This window comes from Tenrec ecaudatus, chromosome 9 (assembly GCF_050624435.1).
Source record: "Tenrec ecaudatus isolate mTenEca1 chromosome 9, mTenEca1.hap1, whole genome shotgun sequence".
Taxonomy (NCBI): domain Eukaryota; kingdom Metazoa; phylum Chordata; class Mammalia; order Afrosoricida; family Tenrecidae; genus Tenrec; species Tenrec ecaudatus.
Genome location: NC_134538.1, coordinates 118,558,133 through 118,582,781, shown reverse-complemented (window position 1 = coordinate 118,582,781; position 24,649 = coordinate 118,558,133). Strand labels below are relative to the sequence as shown.

The following is a 24,649-nucleotide window of genomic DNA, read 5'->3' as shown; positions in this document are numbered from 1 at the left end:
TTCGATTTACTCACAGAAACCAAAAATCTGCTGCCTCTGGAATTTTTGAATGGCACTCTCCCTTCCCTGGGCCACACTGTCCCTTCTCTGTGACCAAACTGCCACTTTCTCAGCGATCACATCCTAGCCCCACTTCACTTTCAATCACATCTGCCCAGTTCCTTTACAGAGCTGAGTGCACTCAACAATTGAATTGTTTCTTTTTTATGTGTTTAATATCTATCATGTCCTTAATAGTGTAGATCCACCACAGGGCAGGGATGTTTTCTAAGGGAGCAACAAGCACAACAAATCCTCACCCGCCCTAGTGTAGAACAAAGCTAATGCCATGGCTACTTCCCTGGATGTCTGCAAGGACTGGCTGGATTTTCTTTAATGTTGAACTTCCATTTATCTTCCAAGTGGACGCTGCATCATGGTGACCCCATAAATGTCAGACTATAACTGTGATCCATAGGGTTTGCGATGACTGAATTTCGGGGGTCGGGGGTGGGGCAGGTAGCGTGCCAGTCTTTTTCCAAGGTGCCTCTGGGTGATCTGGAACCTTAAGCCTTTTGGGTAGCAGCTGAACACTTACTCTACAGTCCTAGGATCTGTCACTAAGCCTGACACACTACAGGCAGCAAGGTATATTTGTTAAATAGTAGCTAGCATTGAGCTGCTAGCTGTTGTCTGTCCTTGTGAAAGATTCAGATTCAGAAATGCTATATAAAGTCAATATGAGGTAGAATTGACTCAGTGAGACTGAGATTTATGTCCCATAGTAGTTAAATGCCAATATATGAAATATCCCTCAAATTCTAAGCTGTGTAGAGGTTTCAGGAGTAATAACTGTACTTGGGGTAATATATGCCAAGCAGCTGAGGTATCACACATAATTGATATGTATAGCTCTCATACCTTATTTTTCCTGTGTAATTCAATTAGTGAGCAGGTATATAGAATTAAAATTCCTCAAATACCTGCATACACAAGTCTAAACTCAGTCAGAAGTAGACTGAAAACAATACATTATAGCTAAAGAAAGTTAAGATTCAATAGCTTTGATCCCAGTTTTTGAGCTGAAATTGGGCTCAGGTCATTTTACCTTGACCTCTGCCTCTTCCTCCCCCACTGCCTTCCTCAGGCCACGAGGAAAAGGAATCCATTCTTGGGCCCACAACTAGACCCTCGACTCTTTCTACTCCTTGCTGGTTTCACTGGGATGATGACCTGCTTCCCAGTGGGGACCAAGGATTATATCCATATAAAAAGTCAACAAAGAAATAGCAGAAAGATCTTTACTACCTATTGTCCAAGGGATAGTTGATTATGATAAAAATAAACCAGTGAAGATATTTAAGAAAAAATTGCCTGCAATGATACTGTCATTGCACATCCAGAATATGACAAAGTGATTCAACTACAGACTGACCAGTTCAAGGACCTATGGACCTATGCCGGATCCTTGAGGAGACTGATCGGGCTAAGAGTGACCAGATCAAGTCTCATGCGTTTTTAATGCTGTGGCTCCCTGGAGGTTGAGTGAGGATTTCCTTGCAGTGAGAAGAAACTCTCCCTCTGTCCTTTGTCACAGTTTTAAACCCCACAGTTTGTATAAGAGTAAGTCAAAAGCACTGCTACAAAGACTCCAGTTTGTACATGCAGTCCATGAATTCCCGAATTCTTCCACTTGTCTTAACCTTGTGGGGCCTTCAGAAACAGGATGCTTCCTGTGTCATGGTCCAAGCCAGTTTTGAGGACCAGGCTTTTATCCATTTTTTAATAAGACTCAAATGCATAGCTCCTCAACTCAATTGCGCTTTGCGACAAGCTTATGGGAGCGTTATGCCACCTGAAACCACAGCTTCTAACTCACCAAGCATTGCAAGGAAAGTTAGGAAGACCTCAGCGATCAGTGAAAAAGGGAAGACCATCAACTGCAATGAGCGATGCAAACGGTTGAAGTCTAGAAACGGGCGGAAGGTGACTGCAGATGTACCATTGAGACGTACGGAATCTGGGAATCGCTCGTGGCTCTGCAATTTCAGTTTTAAGCCAAATTCTTGGCCTCAGCACGGTTGCTAAAAGCATTGTGGGAAGATCTGGTGGCTCAAAGGCCCGATCCTCCCATCAGTGTTTCAGTTTGAGTGAAGCTGCTCAAGATACTGCCCTGCACTAAGTCAGAACATTAAAAAGGAATATTATGTGAATCTGCCATGTTCATGCGCTATCAACCAAAGAATGCATTGTTCTTTGTGGAAGGGATTGAGGGGCGCAACCACTGTCAGAAGTCCAGAGACCTCGGGCAAAATAATGTGTGGATGTAACTATGTCAAGAAAGAGTTTCCTATTTTAATATTTTTGTTTGATAGACGTTTATATGATTGTATAGCAAAACTTTTGACTTACTCTGTATTAAGTAACAATTTGGAGTGCACTTTTAATTTAGATAAGTTTAAGTCGTTCATGCCATAAATTGAAAATAGCCATGCCAAAACAAATAGTCATGTGATTTGGAAATTTAAATCTAGTGTCAATGAAGAATATTATATGCATTGTTATTGAATGCTGCTGATGAATAAAGCTTTCTGCAGTTAAATATGAAAAATGTATAGAGGGACCAGAGTTTTGACTGTAAGATAAGCGAAGGCCTTGAAAACTACTCAATAGGTATAATTTCAAAAATACTCAAAGTTCCTATGGAAACAATGATAATAAATATCTGTCTATACTTTGCAATTTATTTTTTTAATCTGGAAAAGCAACTCTAAACATTGGAAAAATATAGTTATATCTCTTCCAACCTGAGGTCATCTAAACAATGAAACATGGGAGAAATTGATTTCAGATCCTAACATTAATTGTCTGTAATTCCCATATCACTAATTACTTTGGTATAGCCTTTATTTAATACACAGCCAAATGGCTTGAAGGCTAGAAGCTACTAATGAGTGCCTTAAAAATAAAACGTGTCAATCAACTTCTGCAGGATCATAGCCATGACAAAGCTTCGGGAGTACAGTTCTGGTTGCCATGAGTTAGTTTACTATCGTCTATTCCTGCAAGCACAATGAACTCGTATACCTTGCCATAAACTAAGACATAGGTAAAATGATTATTCCCGTTTTCTGGTCTGACCTTTAGCAATGTGCACAAGCCTTAATAATTCAACTAATATTTTTTGAAGCTGATATGTACCAGCACCATACAGATTTGTCTGACAGCCGTGCTTTGAAAGTTGTTAAGTATGTATACATCTACTTGCTAAGACTAGAGGTACCTACGCTGCATTAACTTGAGGATTTGGGTGTGTTGGAGGTTTGAGAATAAGTAGGTTTAGGCTCCTGAATGACTTTGACCTTTTCAAATGAAAACTATCCCTCTCCTAACACACACTAGATTTTTTACATCTAATAATGTCTATCATTCTTGCCTAATTATTTGCTCTACTTCCCTTTGTGTTTTTATGGAGGCACTCTGTCCTGGAAAGCTAACTACACCTGCTGTCATGACATGAGTGCTCAGATGGAAGGAATCTTTTTCTCAGAAAGCACAGTGCTTTGACAATAAAATACTAATCAAAATACTGGACACTGGCTGAATTAGCTCCATTAAATTGGCTTGAGCATTGCTTTCGCGCCTTCTTTTCAGTTACTCTGGTCCCCGTTCGCGCTATTATATGCCTGGCCAATCCCTCTCTCTGAAATTTGACTTAGACTTCCTTCCTTTAATCGTGTTCATTAATTTTAACCAGATTATATTTAAATCTTGAATTTCTGAGGAATTTCTTCTGTTTAAGTTGATTTTGTAAGTTTGATCAAGGTTCCTGAGTGGTGGCCAAAAATTTTACCTTAGAAAGGATAATTTCATAGTAAACATTTTTAAAACTGTAATTTGGGGTTGGGACTAGAGAGGATTCCAAGAAGTGAGTATTCCCAATGCATGGGCTCCACGGACGTTACAAACTCCTCCTCGAGAAAGGGACAGGGAATTTCATCTATTTCCTACGTATTTATTTTCTGCAACAGATGGTCTTCATTGGCATTCCTGAGAATTACAACATCTGGCAATTTCTGAGCTAAAACTCAGGGAAAGCCAACCTATCTGTCCCCTTGATGATGGCCTGCTCACTTTCTTTGACAAGAAATCTTCCCTGCAGGCTGCTTGGATTAGAAAACTCATAGGCAAGGAGCCTTGTTCTATTCCGGGAAAACATCCGCTGTGAAAGCTCACAGGGCTGGAAAGACAGACTGCCTCACACTCACAGAGCGAGGATAAGTGAAGCTGTGCTCCAGCTGATGCAAGGCAGCGTGCTCTGGTCTATGGCTTTGTTTGCTCCTCAGAACAATTCTTGGGTAAAAAGGAAACATAAAAGTACAATCATTTTATAAACTAAAGAAACTCAACCTTTGATAGAGTAAGTGGCTTCTCCCAAACTCAGTAGAAGATAGAACGTATGTAATATAAACCCTTAGTCCTATGCTTTTTCATCTTATCATGCAGCTGCCTATAACAAGATTAAATTTAATTTTCCTTTCAGAAAGGGAGGACAAAGATTATTGAGTTTATGGGATTATTCATATTGATAAAATGTCTTTTGAAAGTCTATCTTAGATTGACCTCAAATAAACTTGTCATTTTATGGCTCATTTGATAATGTTGTTTAGGTTTTTTTCTCCTAATGCAGATTGACACTAGATATGGGTTTAAGGGGCATGGAACACATCTTTAATGGCACCTGCTATTATTAAATGAATGAGCTAAGCAGACTGAAGGTCGGCCTGTGTTTATAGATTGCCTTGGTTATTATGTGAGCTATAAGAGAAATTAGGTTTTGTATCGTACATGAGTTTTTTCATATACCTCTTTGCATATTTCAGCTATTCCTCTAAATTATAGTTCAGGATGGATCCTATAAATTATTACAACCTATTAGAACAACTTGGAGATTCTCACAATGGAATATTAATTTACTACATGTTTGACTTTTAAGAAGTCTCTCTTGTATTAAGGGACGATGAAAGCAAGAAAACGACAATAAAGAACTCCTTCTCCATTTTGTGAAAGAGAACACCAGCAGTCCCACAAGCACGTGTCCTTGCTACATAAACACTCAGGCTGTTAAAACCTGTGCAGAGCAATGAGGGGAGTCAACATGGTGGTTTCTGATTGTTCTAGGTTCCTTGAACAGTAAAGTAAGCAAAGCCTTATAATGTTAAATGGAACTAGACTTAATGCTAAATTGAATTGTTTATTCTTATTTTGGGTAAAGGTTTATCTTTTGAGTGTGTTTTCATAACTTGTCTTTACTTTCCCCTGATATTTATGCTAGAAACATACACTTGAAAATTATAATGTAGCTAGAAATCTACTGAGAAGATTGTTAGGGGGCAGTTGAGCACCAGCTTTGCAAACTGCCTTGTGCTTATATTGAGCAATCAGTTGAGTTTTATAGCTCTGCTTTAAACAGTTGGCAAAACTCTTGACTTTTATGAGTTTATGTTAAACAGGTGGCTAAGTATTTGACCACACAAAATTATCCACACTTCATACCAGAATAAATTATTATGAGATAATTTACTGCCCTATATGATGCTTGCAGAAGCCCAATATTACCTCGCTTAGCTACAGGCTGATAATGCTTCTGAGCTAATGGATTTGTTGTGTGTGTTCATCATTCACTCTTGAAGGCTAGCTTGGAAACAAAAAATCACAATTTCTGATATTTTCTCCTATATGCTTAACCCCCTAAAAATAAGATTCAAGTAGAATAAGAAGTTATATTTAACCTGTCATGTTGAATGGGACTTACAGAGACTTGTCTGTATCAGAATTGGCATGCCTTTTTTAAAAGGCCATGCATGAGAACATCCACAGTTGTATATGTGTCATTATAACAGACGGCCATGGCCCAAAGGTATAAGCAGATCATTTCTTTGTGTCCAGTTTTGAAAACAGAGGAGGGCACGTCCTTGCAGACACAAAATATAACACCAGAGTCTTTAAGTATCTCTTAATTCCTCCAGGATTATAATCAAGCAAAAACAGAAGTGGAAGGATTTACAATCTGAAGGCAGCCAAAGACCTCAAATCCATACAATTGCTATTAGCATTATATGCTTTTTACTAAATGAGAGAAATCATCATCTAGAGAAAAAATATAATAATCGAGTGAGTCAAAAGGTACTGCTAGTAGCATTTTCGGTCATTCATACATTCGTGTATTTAGGTTTTCCACGTTCCCAGTGAAACACGTTAAGCCCGGCTCAGTCAGTGGATGGCTGCAGAGAAGGTCTCTCAGTAATGTAAGCATCTTTATCTCAATAGGTTACCTTTTAAAAAATGGCTAAATCAAAACTGGCTTCCAAGGAGATCTGCAGGACCAGTTAAGTTCAAGGCAGAGTCAATTTAGACGGTTACTGCAACTCTCTGGGATTTCACAAAGGGATTGATAGATGTCTTTCAAAGGGGTCGAATGATCAATGTGGTCTATTATGAAGAAGTTTTAAGAACATGGAAAAGAGCATTGGGTGGAAAAGGGTCAGAACATATTTTTCTAAATATTTTTCTCCATGACTAGGATGCATCTGCTCACTCTCGGAGGGTAGCAAGGACTGTCCTTTGACAATTTCTGTAGGAAATCTTCTTTCACCACCCTTTCTTCCTGAACTTGCTCCTCCAGGCTTCTATTCTCCAAGAAAACTCAAAAGGAAAATTATAGAATCTTTTAAGAACCCAAAACTGCTGTCTCGACGGGGTACAAGTGGAAGGGAACCGAAACTCTATTCAGAGCAGTAGACTAAAATGCATGGTTTGTTGAGAAGCAATCATTTTACATTTAAAATTTTTATTTTATAAAGTTGGTATGATTATGAAGCAATACTTTTTAATTCACATTCATAATTTATTAAAATAAATTCTATCACTAGAATGAACACTAGATACCAGAAATATTTTTGTAATATCATGACATAACCTAAACCAAGTAGCTAATATAGTCTATTTACAAAGTATCCATGGAAAATAATCCAGATTAATAAGCTAAATTAAGATAATTAGCTTCTGAGTGACCAGAGTCACCCCTAAGTTAAATTGATTCATATTTTGCACCATAACCACGGTGCACATAATTCAAATTCACGATTCAGAAACATTATAATTTATTTATGACATAATTTTCCTCAAACACTATTGATAGCAGTTATATTAAATATAAAGATTCTAAATATCCATGTTATAATAGTTGCTAACCTTTATATCTTGTATCCCATTTGTTTTTTAATACTTTTTTGCTTGGTTTGGTATTCAAATCATGAAGTAATTAGATAAAACAGTAATTTCTGCATAATTAGCAGATAAATCCTTATAAACATATTTCTAAGTTATTTGTCTCTTTAATGCTTTCTAAGCAATAAAAGAGCTAATATTTGCATTGCATTTTAATTTACATAGTACTTTAAGATCTGTAAGAATAACTTATTTTATTTATTAGTGTGACAGTTGATGTTCAGTGATACCCAAAGATGAGGCATATAGTATATTAGCAGTGAATTTTTCATTTTGGTGATCTTATTTAAAATTCTAGAGTTGTCTAATGTAATATGTAAATTAATCCTTTCATTTTGAATGTTGTAGGATATTTCTAGCCTATGAATATGAATCAGTGCTAATTAAAACATTTTACTACCTGTACACTTAATGAAATAAAATGGATGTCTATATTATTTTTATACTTTCTATTTGAAATATTCAGAAATTTACATTACAAAAGTCTGTATGCTCATGGGTAATGTTACCTCATACATAAATAAAAAATAAGTGTTTATCTTTGCCAATCATTAAAGGATTGATATACCTGAATGCTGTGACTGAACTTCAAAAGAAATGTTTCTTAATAGTTTAAAAAGTACCTTAGGAAAACAGAATCATTGTATTCTTTATCTTTTTCACCGAAAATTTTTCTAAATATTGTCTTAATGATGATTGTCATTGTTTACATGAAGATTCAATTTAGAGATATTTCCTACATTTGAGTAAGCAGCTGTTGTTCTCATTGTCACAGAAGACAACTTTAATAACACATCCTCTTGGGTCAGAGAGAAAGCAAACCTCTTAAGAGAACAAGCCGTTTGAAGCCTGTTTTGATGGTTTTGAGGTAGTAGGTATATACATACTACGGAAAATGCTACATCTAAAGCAGTCTTAACTAGACAACACAAGTCAGTTCACAAGCATCCTACTTTTTAGGTTGGCTGCTGTGCTAGAGAATTAGTATGGCCATTGTTTTACCATCATTACGGCCAGCTTTGGACAACAGTAGACTAGGATATCTCATGCCTATATGAACTAAGATCAACCACCCTCCAGTCAATTCCAAGGCTTGAAGATCCCTTGCATTTCAGAGGAGAACTGCACTTAATAGAGATTTCAATGGTTGTGATATTTTGGAAATCAATTACCAAAGTGCATTTAAACATTAAGTACGTTTAAACATTATGAATACTTATATTACCTGATAACTGAGTGAAATAGAAGTTACAGGAAATAAACTTGAGCTCCTCAGGTTCTGCATGATCCTTGGAAGTGATCAGAGTCACTGGTTGGAGAACTTAGGTATGTGAAGTATCACAGGGACTGTGAGTATTTCTTCCCAAGTCTGTTAGAAGCCTTGGCGGCACTGTGGAATAAGATTGAACTGCTCACCCACCGGCACTTCAATGGAGGAAGATGAGTGGTCAAGTCTGTAAAGATTTTGTTCAGTGCCATGTAGTTCCAACTCACAGTGATCCTATGTACAACAGAAGGAAACACTGCTCACCCTGAGCCAGCCTCACAGTAATTCTATGTCTGGGCCAATTGCTGTAGTCACTGTGTAAATTGATTTTTTTGCTGCCTCTCTGCTTTGCCAAGCATGATGTCCTTTTCCAGGGACTGGTCTCTCTTGACAACATGGTCAAAATGTGGGACAATGTCTTGGCACCCTTGCCTCTAAGGAACATTCTGACTGTACTTTTTCAAAGACTGTTTGTTCTTTTGACAATCCATGGTTCTTTGAATATTCTTGCCAGCACCATAATTTAAATGTATTGATTCTTCTTTTGTCTCCCTTCTTCATTGTTCAATTTTCACATGACTATGTGGTGATCAAAATTACCATGGCTTACACAACTTGCTTCTTAGTTCTCAAAGTAACTCCCTTGATTTTCATCACCGAAAAGGGGTCTTGTGCAGCAGATTTGCCAAAAGCAATGAACCCTTTGATCTCTTGACTGATGCTTCCGTGAGTATTGGTTATGACATCAAACAAGATGAAATCTTCGACAACTTCAATCTTTTCTCCATCTACCACTGTAAATTGTTATAGTATTGGAAATCCATAGGGGCAGTTCTACCCTTTCTGATAGGGTCACCGTGATAGGTAGGTTTATTGTGCTAACCTGGCCAATAGGAACATGTGGGAATAATAGTGTTGTAGTTTGATTGGAGGGCAAAGAGATAAATGGCTCAGCAAGGCCCACCTCTCTCTCTTGCTCTCTGGTGATCCGGACCAGGGTCCAGCTAGCTAGTTCTCTGCCTCAACTTGGAAGCTACACTACCTGTGGGACAGTCAACCCATGGATCGTGTCACTAAAGCTTAAGGTTCCTTCAAGACCTGCTTTCCCACGCTGCTGTTGTATGCATCACTTGAGCTTGAGGCTGGCGGACCCGGTTGTCTTGCATTGCTTTAGGATATCACATCCAGGCTTGCTTCCCTAAGCTCCTGAGCTGCTGACTATTGGTGACCCACCCTGCTGCTTGCTGCCTGTGGATAGACTTTACCTGTATTGCCCTAGGGAAGACTCAGCTGTCTGCTTCCTTGACCTTGGTCCCTGTAGCCCTAGTGAGTTGAAGGACTTCAATGATATTAACTATTCCTCAGAAGTAGGTGGAACTGAGCCCTCTGTACTGCTGTGTGGACTAATTAGCTGTTATATTCCTTCATGCTGTATAAATCCATACATACCAATATGTATGCGTATATGTGTGTGTGTGTGTGTAATTATAAGTGTCCTGGTTTTGCTTCTCCCTGTCTAACACTGTCACTATATGTTGATATCCACTGGGTGCCCGTGAGTTTGTTTGTCTTTTTGGTTTTACCAATACCTCTGGTCCAATTGTGTGGATTTTGGTCTTTACAATGAATTGTAATCCAAACTGAAGCCTGACATCCTTGATGTTCTTCAGCAAGTGCTTCAAGTTCACCTCACTTTCAGTAAACAAGGTTATGTCATCCACATGTCGGAGCTTACTGATACAAAACAAGCTATTCCAACTCACAGTGACCCTATAGGGCAGGGTCTAACTGCCCCTTTATGTTTCTGACACTCTGTTTATGGGAGTAGAGAACCTCATCTTTCTCCTGTCCAAAGCACATATACATAAGAAAATATATATGAGAGAGATTATTCCTGAGAATATGGTAAACTAGTTAGTGCTGTATGATGTGTCCAAGGTGGTGAACTCATAGGTTTTCAATATATGACACTAATGATCGAACCTGGCTTTCTATGCAGATATTATAGGAATCAGAAAATTAAGTTATAACTCTATTAGTATTTACCTCCTCTAACATTTGCAACAAATTTATTGTGAAAGTTGAGAAAAGGCAATTCTGGTCCTCACGTCACACTATGACAGGTACTGAGATTGTAGTCTTGGTCTAACTGGTTTAAGGCACACACTTAGCCTCGTACAAGCTGTCTTTCAATGTTTCCCCGAGAAGTTTGGAGTGGAGAAAGCATATAAAAGGGAAATGAACCTTTGCCAAGAATGCCTTTCCCCGGCAGAGGAAGGGCAGAGGGGAGAAGAAATTGAATGTGATCGCCAAAGGAACATTCCAGGGACTGGATCAAAGATCAGGAGGCTCAAGAAAGTAGTTGCCAAAAAGGAACTGTACCACATTGAAGGCAGAACTGAAGAGAAACTGGTCTTACTTTCAGTATCCCCAAGAAAACATGTTGATCTCAGTCTTTGCAGTCTCTTAAACCTGGCTTGACCTTCTAGAAAGTTAAGTATTTATGGGCCTGAGATTTAAATATATGCTTTGAAAATATCTCTTCTGCATTAACTTGAAAATATTTATCTACATAATAGATATTCAAGTAATATCGTTTTCATATGTAAATAATTTTTTCTGCAGAAATTTTACAATCGTAAATAACAGCAATGCTCTCACTTTTCCCTCACAAATTGTTTCAAATAAGTTTTGCCATGTTTCTCCATATTCCTGCTGTTAACAACACTTCTTTTGCATACATGAGTGATTTCATTAATATGTATATTGATTTTTAACAACTCTAAATTGTGCATCTTCCTCATTATTGTTTGGTATTCCATCTTGCTCAGAATCTATAAAGAGAGGCATTTAATTGTCAAAAGAACATTTTTTCTAGCCTTATAGTATGGATTTTCTTTTCTTAGTCCCGTAAAGGAATGGCTTTAAATAGGATTTCTATTAGGGCTTGATTATGCTACTGCATTGAACATAACTGATTCATTGTCATGCCCCATGCAACTTACAAAATATGCCTTTACTGCCAGTAAATGGTACCATATTCAAATGATTCTCTTTGGAATTATTTTCACTTTTAAATTAAAGAAACAAATTTAATAGAAATATTTCATGCAAACAGCTGAGTAGACAGGCAAAGGAACTAGGACCTGTGGCCCTGGTGCTCAGACTTTAGTAAGCGCGCACACACACACACACAGACACACCCACACACCCACACACATACACACACATACACACACACACATACACTCAACCGGAGTAGGATGCCTGTTTCAGGTACGAAAAAATAAATAATAGCTTCCATTTGCTCAAGACCCAGTCGCTTTCCTTGGAGAGAAGGATCTCTTCAGGCAGCTCTGAGACTCAGAACAACGAAGGTGGGAGAGGGCACGATGGGGTGGAGTTGGGGATGGTGTGGGGCAAACACAGGCAATAGATAGTACTGAAAGTAAATTATCCTGGTAAGCATGCCCAAGGGCCCCCTGTTCCTGTCAAGCACACGCCCGATGGACACATCAGTTAAGAGAAAGATATTTCCTTATACCTGAAGTGCAAGTCTTTAAAGGAGAATTGAGTTTCAATGATTCCAGTCGTTTTCACTCTTGAATGTAGAACATCTTGCTCATTTGGAACATACCCGGGAGCTGTTATTCTGTCTAAATCATTAAGGTAGCTATTATGAAACAAAGAACAATATAGCAATATATGTTTTAACTTTGCATTTTAATACATCAGGGTCTAGTACAAATGAAATTTTATTTGATAGTTCATTATCACTACTAGAGAACACTGGTTGTGCTACTGCTAACCTTAAGATGACTGCTTCAAAGTCATCAGCTGCTTATTGAACAAAAAAAAAAAAGAGGCTATAAGATTACAGCCTTGGAAACCCTCTGTAAGGTTGTTATGAGTCCGAATTGTTTGGATGGCGAGGGATATGTTTTTATTTGTTTAGTTTTCATTGCATCCATTATGTTAAACTAAAGCCCAGTACTTTTGAAACATTTTATTGGAAAGAAAATTTTTGTGGCTGGACTCAAGAACATTGTATGTGGAAATAGTAATAACAAGGAAAGTTTTGTGACAAGTTTGACCATTGCCTTGAGGCGAGTGTACATATATAAATTAAACAGAAAGAGCAAGATGGCCACACTTCCAGCTTCACAGAATTTGAGAGCAGAGAGCTAGAATTCCAATAATTATTCGATATTGTTCAAATTTGAACTTGTCTAAGAGCTAATTGGGCTACTTATGACTTTGTATCTAGAGCTAATTGGGCTACTTATGACTTTGTATCTAGCACAGTGCCATAACATCAAAACTATAATATTAAAAATAATTGATAAACACCAATATAAAGCATTAATGTATTTTATATGCTCACATGATTCATCTGAAACAAATTAAGAACAGGTAGGTTCCTTAAAGAGATTCTGGTCTGGGAAAAGCAAGTAATTGCATGCTAGAAACACACTTGTGAATGTTGTGTAAAACTAACTAACTATTATTTTATTATATGAAAGGTGAATTTTTCTTAAGAAAAACAACCCACAAATCTAAAAAGATAATAAAACAAAGCAGTATATAATATATTAGGTGAAAATATTGGAAATTTTTCATATTTTATTTTCTCTGGTATAACTTAATCTCCTTTATCAATTCTCTTGATTTAATCTGAATATGTGATCTGTAAAATTTTGGTCAATAATTCACAAAGGGACTAAAAAGCACAATCTTTGAAAAAATAAATATGCCTCTCAAAATCGAGATTAAGTTCATTTTAGTGATAGCTCAATGAATAATTCTTTGAGAATAGCATAAACTGGTGTATTTTCATTTGCATGCATATATCATTTCAAGCAAAGTGAGGGCAATTTTTTCAGAGTGACAAATTTGCATTTAAATGCTTGATTTATTAAGCAAATGTGGAGTTTGAGTGTCCGGCCTACAGCCTACAACCCAGACAACGTGAAAAGCCTTCACAACTATGGCACAAATCCTTAACCGTTATCTGGAGCCTTGTTCTGCTCAGGTGAAGATGACATCATTCTTATGGAAGTTGATGCTATTTCTTAAAACCGCCAACCACTGCCATTGCGCTGATTCTGACCCATAACAACATGAGACAAGTTTCAAGGTTACAAATCTGTATGAGAGCAGGTAAGCTCATCTTTCTCTGGCAGAGTGTCTGGCATTTTAAACCAACCTGAGGTTAGCAGTCCCACGCTTACCCAACATCAATAATCCAGAAAGCATATAGAAATTAAGGAGAAACTAGACGACTCCATCCCTTAAACCATCAGATCCTCACTAAACTCTGGTCGCCATGACCACAGTGCTTCTCTGCAGTTTGACATACTGACGGGGGCAGGATGGTGCCGCAAGAGTGGTCCCTTCCTTACCTCTGATCGGGACTCGCATTTTGCTAGTCTTTCCTTGAATGCTAATTTGAGATTTGAGAAAAATAATAAATATCCCATTGTCACCAAAAGAAAGAAGAAGGGTTGAGATCTTTAGCCTGAGTCAGAGGGGCTGAGAGACCAGAGGAGGGCAATACGTAGGGTGTCCAAGGCTGTAATCTTTCTAGAAACAAACAGCCACATAGCTCTCCCCCAGAGTTCATTAGATTTGAACCCCTACGCTTTCAGCTACTAGCTTAACTCTTAACCACTGCACGACCAGGTCCCGCATATGAAACATATATAGGGCATATTTCTAATTTAATTTTATATTTAGTTTTAACATCTTAAAGTAACTATTTCTACACATCTGCTCCTAGTTTTTGAAGAAAGGAGTGACCCTTCAACTCTTAGTCAACTTTTATTAAGCTTTTCTTTCAAAAACGGATGAGGACAGAAATCAGTTAACACTGGGATTATATCTGCAGCCGTTCTGAGACATAGTGAGGAAAACAGCTTTTGTATTGTTTATTGTTTGGGCCTGCAAATCAGTCTTGTTAATCTAAAACTGTAACACTCTGTGCGGTTCAAAAATGACACAATTAAATATTGTTTATTCTTGTCGTTAGGTGCTGTCCACTCCACTCTGCCCCTCTACTCAACAAACACGATGGCTCTCCTGACTGGTCTCTCGTTACAATATGTCCAAAGCATGTAAGATGAAGTCTTGCCATCTTTGCTCCAAGGAGGTCTCTGACCATACTTCTTCCAAGATCAGTTGGTTTGTCTTTCTAGCTGTTGGTAAATGCTTCGATTTCTTCGTCATTGGCTTTAGTGGGTGATGCTTAAACTTGAGCAGTAGTTGTATCGAGTGGTCTTTCTTGTAGACATATGCATATCATCCTGTCACAGACAGCACTACACTTTTAAATCTGGAAATGTTCTTTTTGATGCCTCATGCTATGCCACTCCGCTTGACGTTGTTATTTCTTACATAGTAAGGCATTTGATTGTCGTATTCAAATGTCCAATACCAGTCGCTGTTTACTCGCCAGTGTCTAGGAAACCAGCTTTCCTTTTGTTCTCCTACCAGCCTGGAAATCAATCTGATTGATTGCAAACTCAAAAAGTAGATACAAGATGCTATTGTTGTGGTTGTTCTTGGTTTTGTTAGGTGCTATCTAGTCTACTCTGATGCAAAGCGACTTTATCTAGAACACAACGAATGCCTGTATAGATTCCCCCAGCTTCATAGTTCAAACAGTCTGCATTCTGATTAGTAATGGGTGATTGAGTTGTTTCATCTCATCTTGAACCCTTCCCCCTCATCATTTTGACCCGGAAAGGTTAGCTCTCTCCATGTGGAAGGTGACTCTCCTTTAGGAGACAGAACTGCTCCAGTTATATTTTCAGCTACTTCGGCCCAAGAGGCTCATCTTCTGGAACGATATCAGGCGACATCCTGCTGTTCCTCTGAGGTTTGCGGTGGCTAACCCCTCAAAAATGTACTGCTTGTTCCTGCTTTCTGGTCTACTCTTGCTTCTGCTGAAGTTCTGCTAAGCGCTGTTTCTTCAGTGACTCTGCTGATGTTTGACTTCCCAGTGACATAGCTTCCAGCCTCATACCAACCTGCGAGCCGCCACAGTGTGACAAACTAGCAGATAAGAGGGCTGCTATTGTGTAGCTGTGTTTAATATGAGGAAAGGATATTCAGTAAAAGCTTACAGTAGAGTAGGCGATCCCAGTATAAAATATAGTTTAAGTGTAGCACGAATAAAGTTAATCTAATGATTCTTTTGTTTCCCATTGAGTCTATTCCACTTTATATGAGGTAGGGAACTACAGGGTATTTCATCTGTTTATTTTTACAATATGGTATTTAACTACTTTTTATTACCATAAAGCAAATCATTTGTTGAGCATAATGATGCCATCATTTTTAATACAGTTCTCTTCATCTTTAGGGGAATTCCATAGTTATTAAGAAACGTCTTTCCAAAATAAAGTGTAGTAATTACACTTCACTATTATTTGCCCTTTTCTTCCTCCATTTCCAGAATGTCACTCACTATCTTCTGATGAAGTTCCATATTTCCGCTTCTCATAAACTGCACCTGCCTGTGCATAATTGTAACCTGGAGGGGCAGTGAAACAGAGACCAGCCCGCCACAGGATGCCTGACGCAGCGGCTGCAGCAAAGGGCTCAAACACAAAAGCCACTGTGAGGGGGGTCCAGGACTGGGCGGTGTTTCTCTAAGGGTACAAAGTCACTCAACAGCACCTAACAGCAAGAACATATCTATTGTTTGTTACAGGAAAACAAAAAATCAAAACAAAAACAGTGCTTCACTAGACAAATAGAGAACGTTTGTGTTATTAAAATGTGATTAAGCGGTGAGGGATTTATGAAAATAGCTGCTTTCCAGTGTTAATTTCTAAAATAGATAGTGTTTTAGATAGCCCCAATCAGTGCAATATGAATTCCAAACTGGATTTTATTTCCCTAGGCCTTTCTGTTTACAATCACAAGATGATGTCCGGTCTCTCATCAGAGAGACAGGAGTAGCACTTTCCTCCAAAGATTACACACCTTTTGGAATTTGGGTTTAAATTAAAAATGAATGATTAACCATAGAAGATCCCAAGATTTATATTATTTTGCTTCTGTAATCTTTAGTTTCATCATAGATTAAAAATCCACAGAATTATGTAATTTTTCTTTGTTTTTCTCCAATAATCTTTCATCGGTTTAACTTTTATAATCATTTTTTAAGAAAATTAAATGTTCCTAACATATTATGTTGGAGATTTTTCCATGGGATTGTTATTTATATATTTCTATACACTCATATGTGTGAATCTATATATAAAATTTATAATACAATTATATTTATATATGCATATATATACTTGCAGGCATGTAACCATTGGATAGGTTAAAATCACTTTTAAAATGGAATTTAAAAATAATTTTGGGGAAAAGATTTTGTGTCACCCTAATTTTTCTATGCCTGATGAGTGCTACCTGAACAATATTAGCTGTTGGAGTTGTACAATTGTCCTTGAGACTCAGAAAGAACTCCATAATATAAGTACTTTATTATAGAGCAATACATTACTTTCGTTTTAAATTGTGGTTTGTGTCCATTAAGCCAATAAAGCCAAAGCATATGTTGTGAATACGGGGTTCTTTTGGTTTTTGTTTTAAGATTAGCTTTCTTAAGGATGAGTATAAATGAAATAAATAGCCCTAAACCTCCTTATTTTTACATAACACTAATCTATATCCATGTGTCTGTCACCAATCATGCAGAATGATTGATTCTTTTAATTCTGGAGAGGATATTTATACATATCCTTTCAGAAAAAATGGCTGCAAAATTAGATATTAAGAATGGTCTCCATTTGTATTTATTTATGTTATTTTGTTCCTTTTTTGTACATAGATGTGTCCATATTTTCATAGTGTAATAAAATGTATGGACAAGAGCTTATGATTAGCAATGTAGTATATGTGGCATTATAACCTTTCTTTGTAAATGTGTCCATGAGAACCCTTGTGAACATGTATTTACTTACTATGCTGCTGAATCATTGAGCTGATATTCAGATGCCCTTTCAAAGCAGGCCTGGACTCCTGGATCGCTCCACAGCCGTTTTATAATCTCTGCAAGTTGAGGCGTCATGCCTCCATCTTCCAGGGTATTAGCCACAGCACAGAGCTGTCTCTGGTCTTCCTAAAGCAATGTTCGAGTGAGAAGGATAAAAAGTATTCAGAATAGAACATACTTTTTAAAAGTATAGGATATTTTAATGGAATGTTCATTGCCTAATTCTCCTAGGTACTGATTTATTTGAACATCATTTCAAAATACTTTGTGATAAATAAACTAGAATTCCTAATAGTGACCAGCTGATATCTGGAAGTGTTCCCCTCGACAAAAATTAAGATGATGCAAAGGGAAATTGGAAATTTTTGTATATATCACTAAATTCTGAGCTTGATCTGCAAGAGAGTAGTAAGGCCTAGGTCCGTGTAAGTAGCATACACCTGTCAGAGGGTGAGAATTCTGGAGTAAAGCATTTTTAAACCTCATCTGAGTTAGCACTGTGTCTTCTTTTGAACATAGTCATCAAATGAAAGCTGGTACCGTCTCTTCGTCCAGTTATATCAAGGTCTGAAAGGGTGAAGACCACGCTCGCTTTTGGAATCTGAGAAGATCAAATAGATGCCTGCGTCAAATCTGGCTGGTTTCCAAAAAAAGGGAATCATTTTGTCCCTGTGAGATGGTGATCACCTGATGCTATTGACTAATGACTGATGGGGATTCAAGTAGTATGCCAATATCTTCTGATTCTTAATTTTCAAAGTATGCTCTATCATTTTCTTTGTTGATAATAGTAAAATACTAACATTGATAATTGAATTATTGGGGAGGAAAATTGAGCTTCCTCAAGACGTAATACAATAGCAATAATTTAAGAGAAATAAATGTCACCAAAAGTGCTGGACATATTATATCTCTTTGTACAAATTACATGCCATAATGTAGAGATATGCCAGTATTACCTTGCTTTACATCTCTAGCCAAAATATCTCTTTTGAACTTCCAAGTCACATTTGAATTGCTTCCTAGAAATCTCTACCTGGATATCTTCCTGACCCTACAATCTCATCATTTCAAAACAAGTATCAGTGAGTATCTCTTTCCTCCCCACTTCATGACAGTACTCTCATAGTAGATTTAACTCCACAAGTAGCTGTGCTGACCTTTAGAAATATTTGATGTTTTTTTTAACTATGAAAGCATCAATTTTCATTTTGTGAGGGAAAATGCTATTTTATTCAATTTGCAGTTTATCCTCAGTATCCAGTAAATGCTTGCTATGTAAATAAAAGTTTAATGAAGAAATGATTTTAGAAATGCTGTGGCTCTGTGGAAGAAATTATTTTAGAAATGCTGTGGCTCTGTGGAAACTTCCATATATATGTTAATAAGCATATAATCAAATAATGAAAATTAATATCTAAAATTAATATTCTTTAGTGTCCTGTAATGGAGTACTTTACTCTCAAGTTTTTGTTTTCTTCTTTATCTATAATAACCTCAGAGGACTATAAATTGATTAAGGAAAGCACTGATATTTTTTTCACTGAAGAAAACAAAATTTAGAGAGGTTAAGTAAATATTCTAATATTATTCTATAATTTCTAACAAGAGTGTTTCTCTCTTTGAGTGGAACTTTGGGTACTTATTTACAAATATTTATGTAACAATATGCAAACATGTATAAATAAGCAAATTGAATGCTACACAGAAATGCCTAGACTAGCAGAACTCTCAAAACCACATGTAGGCAGTGTGTAGCAGTCAATTTGTAGAATATCAATTTAACCTAGGGAGAGAACATATTCATTTAAAAAGAAAGTACAAAAGCATAGATCTGAAATGACAATTGGGTGCTCCAGTTGAAATCACATTAGGGGCTATGTCTTACCTGACTGCCATGACATTCTGACGACTGAGCATATAGACAGGGCCTTCTTGAGAAGTCTGTCACAGCTGCTTAGTGCTCCTTAAATTGCTCTTTATACTATTCAACCAGGGGCCAGAACAAATTATCTTGTATTCCGTACTCCGCATACGGCAATGACATCACAGAATCAATTACTTTCACACCCGCCATATGCCAAGTCATGTGATTTTAACCAACCAATTTCACTTCAACAATGACTGGCATCAATGATTTAGAAACATTAGACTGGATGGGCACAGAGAATCGTTAAATAAGTAGCTAAAGTCAAGATTGTGGCTTTCAACATTCATGACACAAATATATATGAGTTCACATGCAAATTAGAACACAAACCGATCTCAACAATTAAAATGCAAAAGGCATACACATATCAAGAAGGAGCATGGACTTGACAAGAGGAAAGAAATGAGATCTTGCTAATCATCAGAAACATTAATAAAAACACTTGCATAGAGAGAGGTCCTATAATGAACTGATTGCTACGATCGTTAGGTACTATAGAGTCAGTTCTGACTAGCAGTGACCCTATGGACAGCAGACAATACACCGCCTGTGGTTGCATTTACTGTGTCAATCCATCTCTTTGAAGGTCTCCTCTTCTCCCCGGAGCCCTCTCCTTGGTCCAGCATGATGTCCTTTACCTGGAACTGCTGAAATCTTGCCACACTGAATTCCAAGAAGTATTCAGGCTGTACTTCCTCTCATGTCGCTGGCGGTTACATATTCTCCACAACTCCATAAAACGAATTCACCAATTATTCAGTGGTCTTCCTTATTCATTGTCCAGCGTTCACATGAATAGGAAGGACTGAAACTACCATGTCTTGGGTCAAGTGCACCTTAGTCCTCAAAATGACATCTTTGAAGACATCTTGTACAGCTGCTTTGCTCAATAGAATGAGTCGTTGGAGTCTTGTCGACTACTTCCATGGGCATTGTGGACCAACGTAAAATGAAATCCTCGACAATGTCAATATTTTCCCTATTTATCATGATGTTGCTGACTGATCCATTATGAGGATTTAGATTTACTTTACATTTAGTTCTGATCTAAGTGGAAGATGACTGTCTTTCAATATCTTCAAGTGCTTCAAGTGCTCCTTGTTTTCAAAAAGCAAGGATGTGTCATGTGCACACTCAGTTTGCCTTCCTCCAGTCCTGACGCTGCTTTCTTCTTCATCAAAGTCAGGTTTTCCAAGTTATTTGCTGAGATGAATGACAACGATGTAAATAAACTAACTTAATGCACACTTTTTTTTCTGATTTTAAACCATGAATGATTTCTTTGTTCCCTTCTAACAAGTGCCTTTTGGACTAGGGCTGGGTTCCAGGTGAACACAATAAAATGTCCTGTTCTTCATAATGTCATCCACGGTTTAAGACCCAACCAGTCAAATGTGTTTCCAAAGGCAAGACAGCACAAGAAAGCATATTTCTAATATTCTCTGTTTTTAGTCAAGATAAATTTGAAGTCATCAGTGATATGTCTCATCCCATGCCCTCTTCTTAAATTTCTAGAAGCTCCATGTTGGTGTACTATTGCATCCATATTTTACTTAACGTCCACAAAGGTTCATTTTCATGTAATAGTAATGATGTATTTCTATATATTCTGCATTCTGTGGGGCTAACTTTCTTTCAAGGGGCACTGATATGGATATTTTCCAGTTAGTTGGCCAGGTAGTTGTCTAGTGACTGCTTCAGGTGCTGCCCCAGCTGGGTGGACCATTTCACTGAGCATTTCATCCATTTTCTTTTGAAGATGATTTTTGCATCATTTAATATTCAGTGTAGAGATTCCTTCAATATTACAACTCAAGGCTTGGCATTTTTATTCATACTTTCTAGCTTCTGATATGCTGAACTTGCTCTACCTTCTTGACCTTCTAAATCCAGGACTTTTGCACACTAGATGTGGAATTTTCCTTAAACTATTCCTGATTAACAGAAACCTATTGGCTAACCCTTTCTGGGCCTAATTTTTCTCATCATTAAATAAGTGGCATGAATCAAGTTTTTTTTATTAAGGGGCCATTTAATATTCTTGGTTCTTAGATAAAGCTTAAAGTGAGAGAAATAACTGAAATACGATTAAATAAGGACAGGGTCTTGGAAATCTCTTTTGGAAGGAGATCTGGTGATATAGTGGCTCACAGGTAGGACTGCTAACTGAAAGGTGAGTGGCCTATAATGATTTACAACCTTGACATCCACAAGAGGCAGTTCTACTTTTATAGGGTTGGTACGACTTGGAATTGATTTCAGTGAATTACGGTAGTTTTGTTTTGCTTTGTAGGTGCCCTCTTTTACAGGTAAGAAGAAAACTGTTACAAGAGACATAAGAGATTCATGAGTCCACATGGTGCACTGGGGGCTGGGGGTTGGAAAGAAACTGAGGGACAACCCAGCAAACCTCTAGCTTTCTACCTCCCAAAGGATTTCTCCTAAGGACACACTTAGCATTTTTTTGAGAATGAGAAGTGCTAGTGCAAAGAAAGGATTTACCGTATATACTCAAATATAAGCTGACCCAAGTATATGCCAACCCGAGTATAAGCCGAGGTACCTTATTATTACCTGAGAAACTAGAAAATCTGATTGACTCGCGTATAAGCCTAGGGTAGAAAATGCAGAAGCTATTGGTGAGTTTCAGTAATCAAAACAAATGGAAATAAAATTACTAAAAGTTAATACATCAGTGGGGTAATGTATTTAAATATTTAATTTAAATAAAAAACATAAATAAAAGGACACGTCCTTTAACCTTAGTAAACCAGCACAGTAAGTGGAAAATAGGTTCAATAAAAACAATAAGGTATCAACAATGATACCTTAAGAGTACTATTCCCTGAGCTCAATCAGCAACCAAGCTAAAATGTAAAGAGTTAAAATCCTTCAAAACTGATTCCTCATCATCATCTGTATCCCAATGCAGAGCTTCAGCTAGTGTGAGGTCATCATAGATGCTGTCCTTGCTGGGGTACCATTGACCCGTGTATAAGCCGAACCCCAGTTTTTCAGCACATTTTTGACATTTTTTGTGCTGAAAAACTAGGCATATACACAAGTATATATGATATATTTTTCCTCAATTATTTTTATGGTAAAAAAGTATTTTTCTATGCTCTCCAATAGCTTCTAGTAATCATTTATGTTTTAACTGTAAATTCTGGAGGGAATGTATAATGTGTGTATTTTTCTACACCTACTGCGTTATTCTGTTTTCGTTGCTCTTATTCGGGGTATCTGAAAATTATGTTGGGAACACTTTCATGGACATGTTTTGTAGACAGCTGACTGTCCCTGGGGAGCCTATGGAAAGAGGCGAGTTCTTCTGGTGGATCGTGTACAACGACCCTTTGCTGCAGGTTAATTCTAACTTGTAGCACAAAGTAAAACTTCCACTTGGGCATTCTCAGGGGTGTGTGTGTGTGTGTGTGTGTGTGTGTGTGTGTGTGTGTGTGTGTGTGTGTGTGTGTGTGTGTGTGTGTGTGTGTGTGTGTGTGTGTTTTCATTCCCTTGCCCCAGAATAAGAATAAGACATAGTTCCTTCTTACTGAAGGAGCAGAGAGAGTGAGACGCCTGTAAGCGGCAGTGTGAAGAAAAACATGATGTCCTCATTACCCACATAATTATTGAATTGACTCTTGAATTTGGATCCCAGATAGGAGCACAGTGTGAAGTTCAGGGTGGAGGGGCGCTGGGGTACACATACCTGGAGGTTCCCTACAGAGGATTAGCCAATAGCAGAAGACATGCCAGAAAGACCACCAGTGGTGGGAGGTCCACCATTTGCACACTCTTAATTTTCTTCTTTCCATTTGGCCAGGCTCCTTAGATTAGCTAAGGGCCCCGTGGACTTCTTTTCCAACACCCCACCTTTGATAAACTGACTCTTTTCTGTTCAAACCTTTTCTCTGACTCTTGTCTGAAAGTCATCTCTCACCTGAAATGTTTCCTGTGGGACAAGGACCAAGAAGTGACGATGCTTAAAACATTGAGCCTGTTCCAGGAGCAGATGGATCAGTTAATCTTTCCATAGTAGCAAGTAGCCACTGCACCACGAGGGCTCTTCTTGTGTACAATTAGACTTCACTGTGTCTATGTGAGGGGCAAGGGATGTCAACTGTTCTTTGTTTAAAAAACAAAATACCTCGCTGTCATTCAGTGGATGGCACTGACTCACAGCGACTCTGTGGACTTGCTCAGACAGGGCAGACCTACCTCTGCTAGTTTCTGAGAGTGTCACTGTTTCAGGGAGTCCAAAGCATGAGCAGCTGGTGGCTTCCAACTGCGGATCTGGGGGCTTGCAGCCCCAGATGTAACCACTGGGCTGAAATACTAGTTTTTCTTTGCAAACTAAAGAAGTGCTATCTGTTGGCACCTGCAATGTTCTCAAAATAAGTGAATTTTTGGAAAATAAAATAATTGCAGAAAGATAAAATACAGGGAATTAAAAAAATTGGTCATGAGGCTTATAACCCAAACTATGACAGCTTGGGCCTATTTAGCAGAAACCATCTTATTTAATCAGACAAACGTGAAATCTTTAAAGCAACAGCATGAAAAATAAGATTTCACCGTTGCTATTTCACGTGTGCAGTTATCATATGAACATAGATGAGCATTTCAGTATTATTAAAAATGAAAAATATTCATGAAATAATGAATCATTCATGTTAGAAAATAAGGGGAGAGATATAGTCCCTTAGACTTTATACACTAGGCCATTTTGTTTAGCAAATATAAGCATGTTATTTTGATATTAGTGTTGACTGCCAGGTAAGCAATTCCTGTTGATTAATTCAGATGAATCTGCACATTCAGAAAGAAAACTTCATTTAAAGGAAAATAGAAAAAGCACCCCCTTGAAGGATGAATCGTTTTAGGCCTCTAACTTCAACACAGGGCATCTAATTGCCACCAGTTGCATACTTACTGCACTTCTGGGATTTGCATAACCAATCTCAAGGGTAGCCATGGCTTTCACAATAGAGAGGATGGATTGCACCGTATTGCTGTACACTACCGCTTTAAACTCCATGCATTCTTGTTCGCTGTAGCCATTCTTATGGATGATCCTATAATTTAAACATGGAAGGCTTTTGAGAATTGAAATAGTGTCTGTAACACACAAGTATATCAACAGGAATTTTACTGCATAACAGCACAGTAT

At 37.7% G+C, this 24,649-nt stretch overlaps 1 protein-coding gene across 1 annotated transcript in view; it reads right to left on the bottom strand.

The window, feature by feature from the left end:
- Window positions 1–24,649, bottom strand: part of GNAT3 (G protein subunit alpha transducin 3) — a 55,278-nt gene that overhangs the window by 4,740 nt on the left and 25,889 nt on the right. The window contains exons 3-5 of the mRNA XM_075557650.1: window positions 24,413–24,554; window positions 17,515–17,672; window positions 12,081–12,209 (exon numbers count right to left, since the gene is read on the bottom strand). Of these exons, the coding sequence (XP_075413765.1) occupies window positions 12,081–12,209; window positions 17,515–17,672; window positions 24,413–24,554 (429 nt within the window). The remainder of the gene's footprint in view (window positions 1–12,080; window positions 12,210–17,514; window positions 17,673–24,412; window positions 24,555–24,649) is intronic.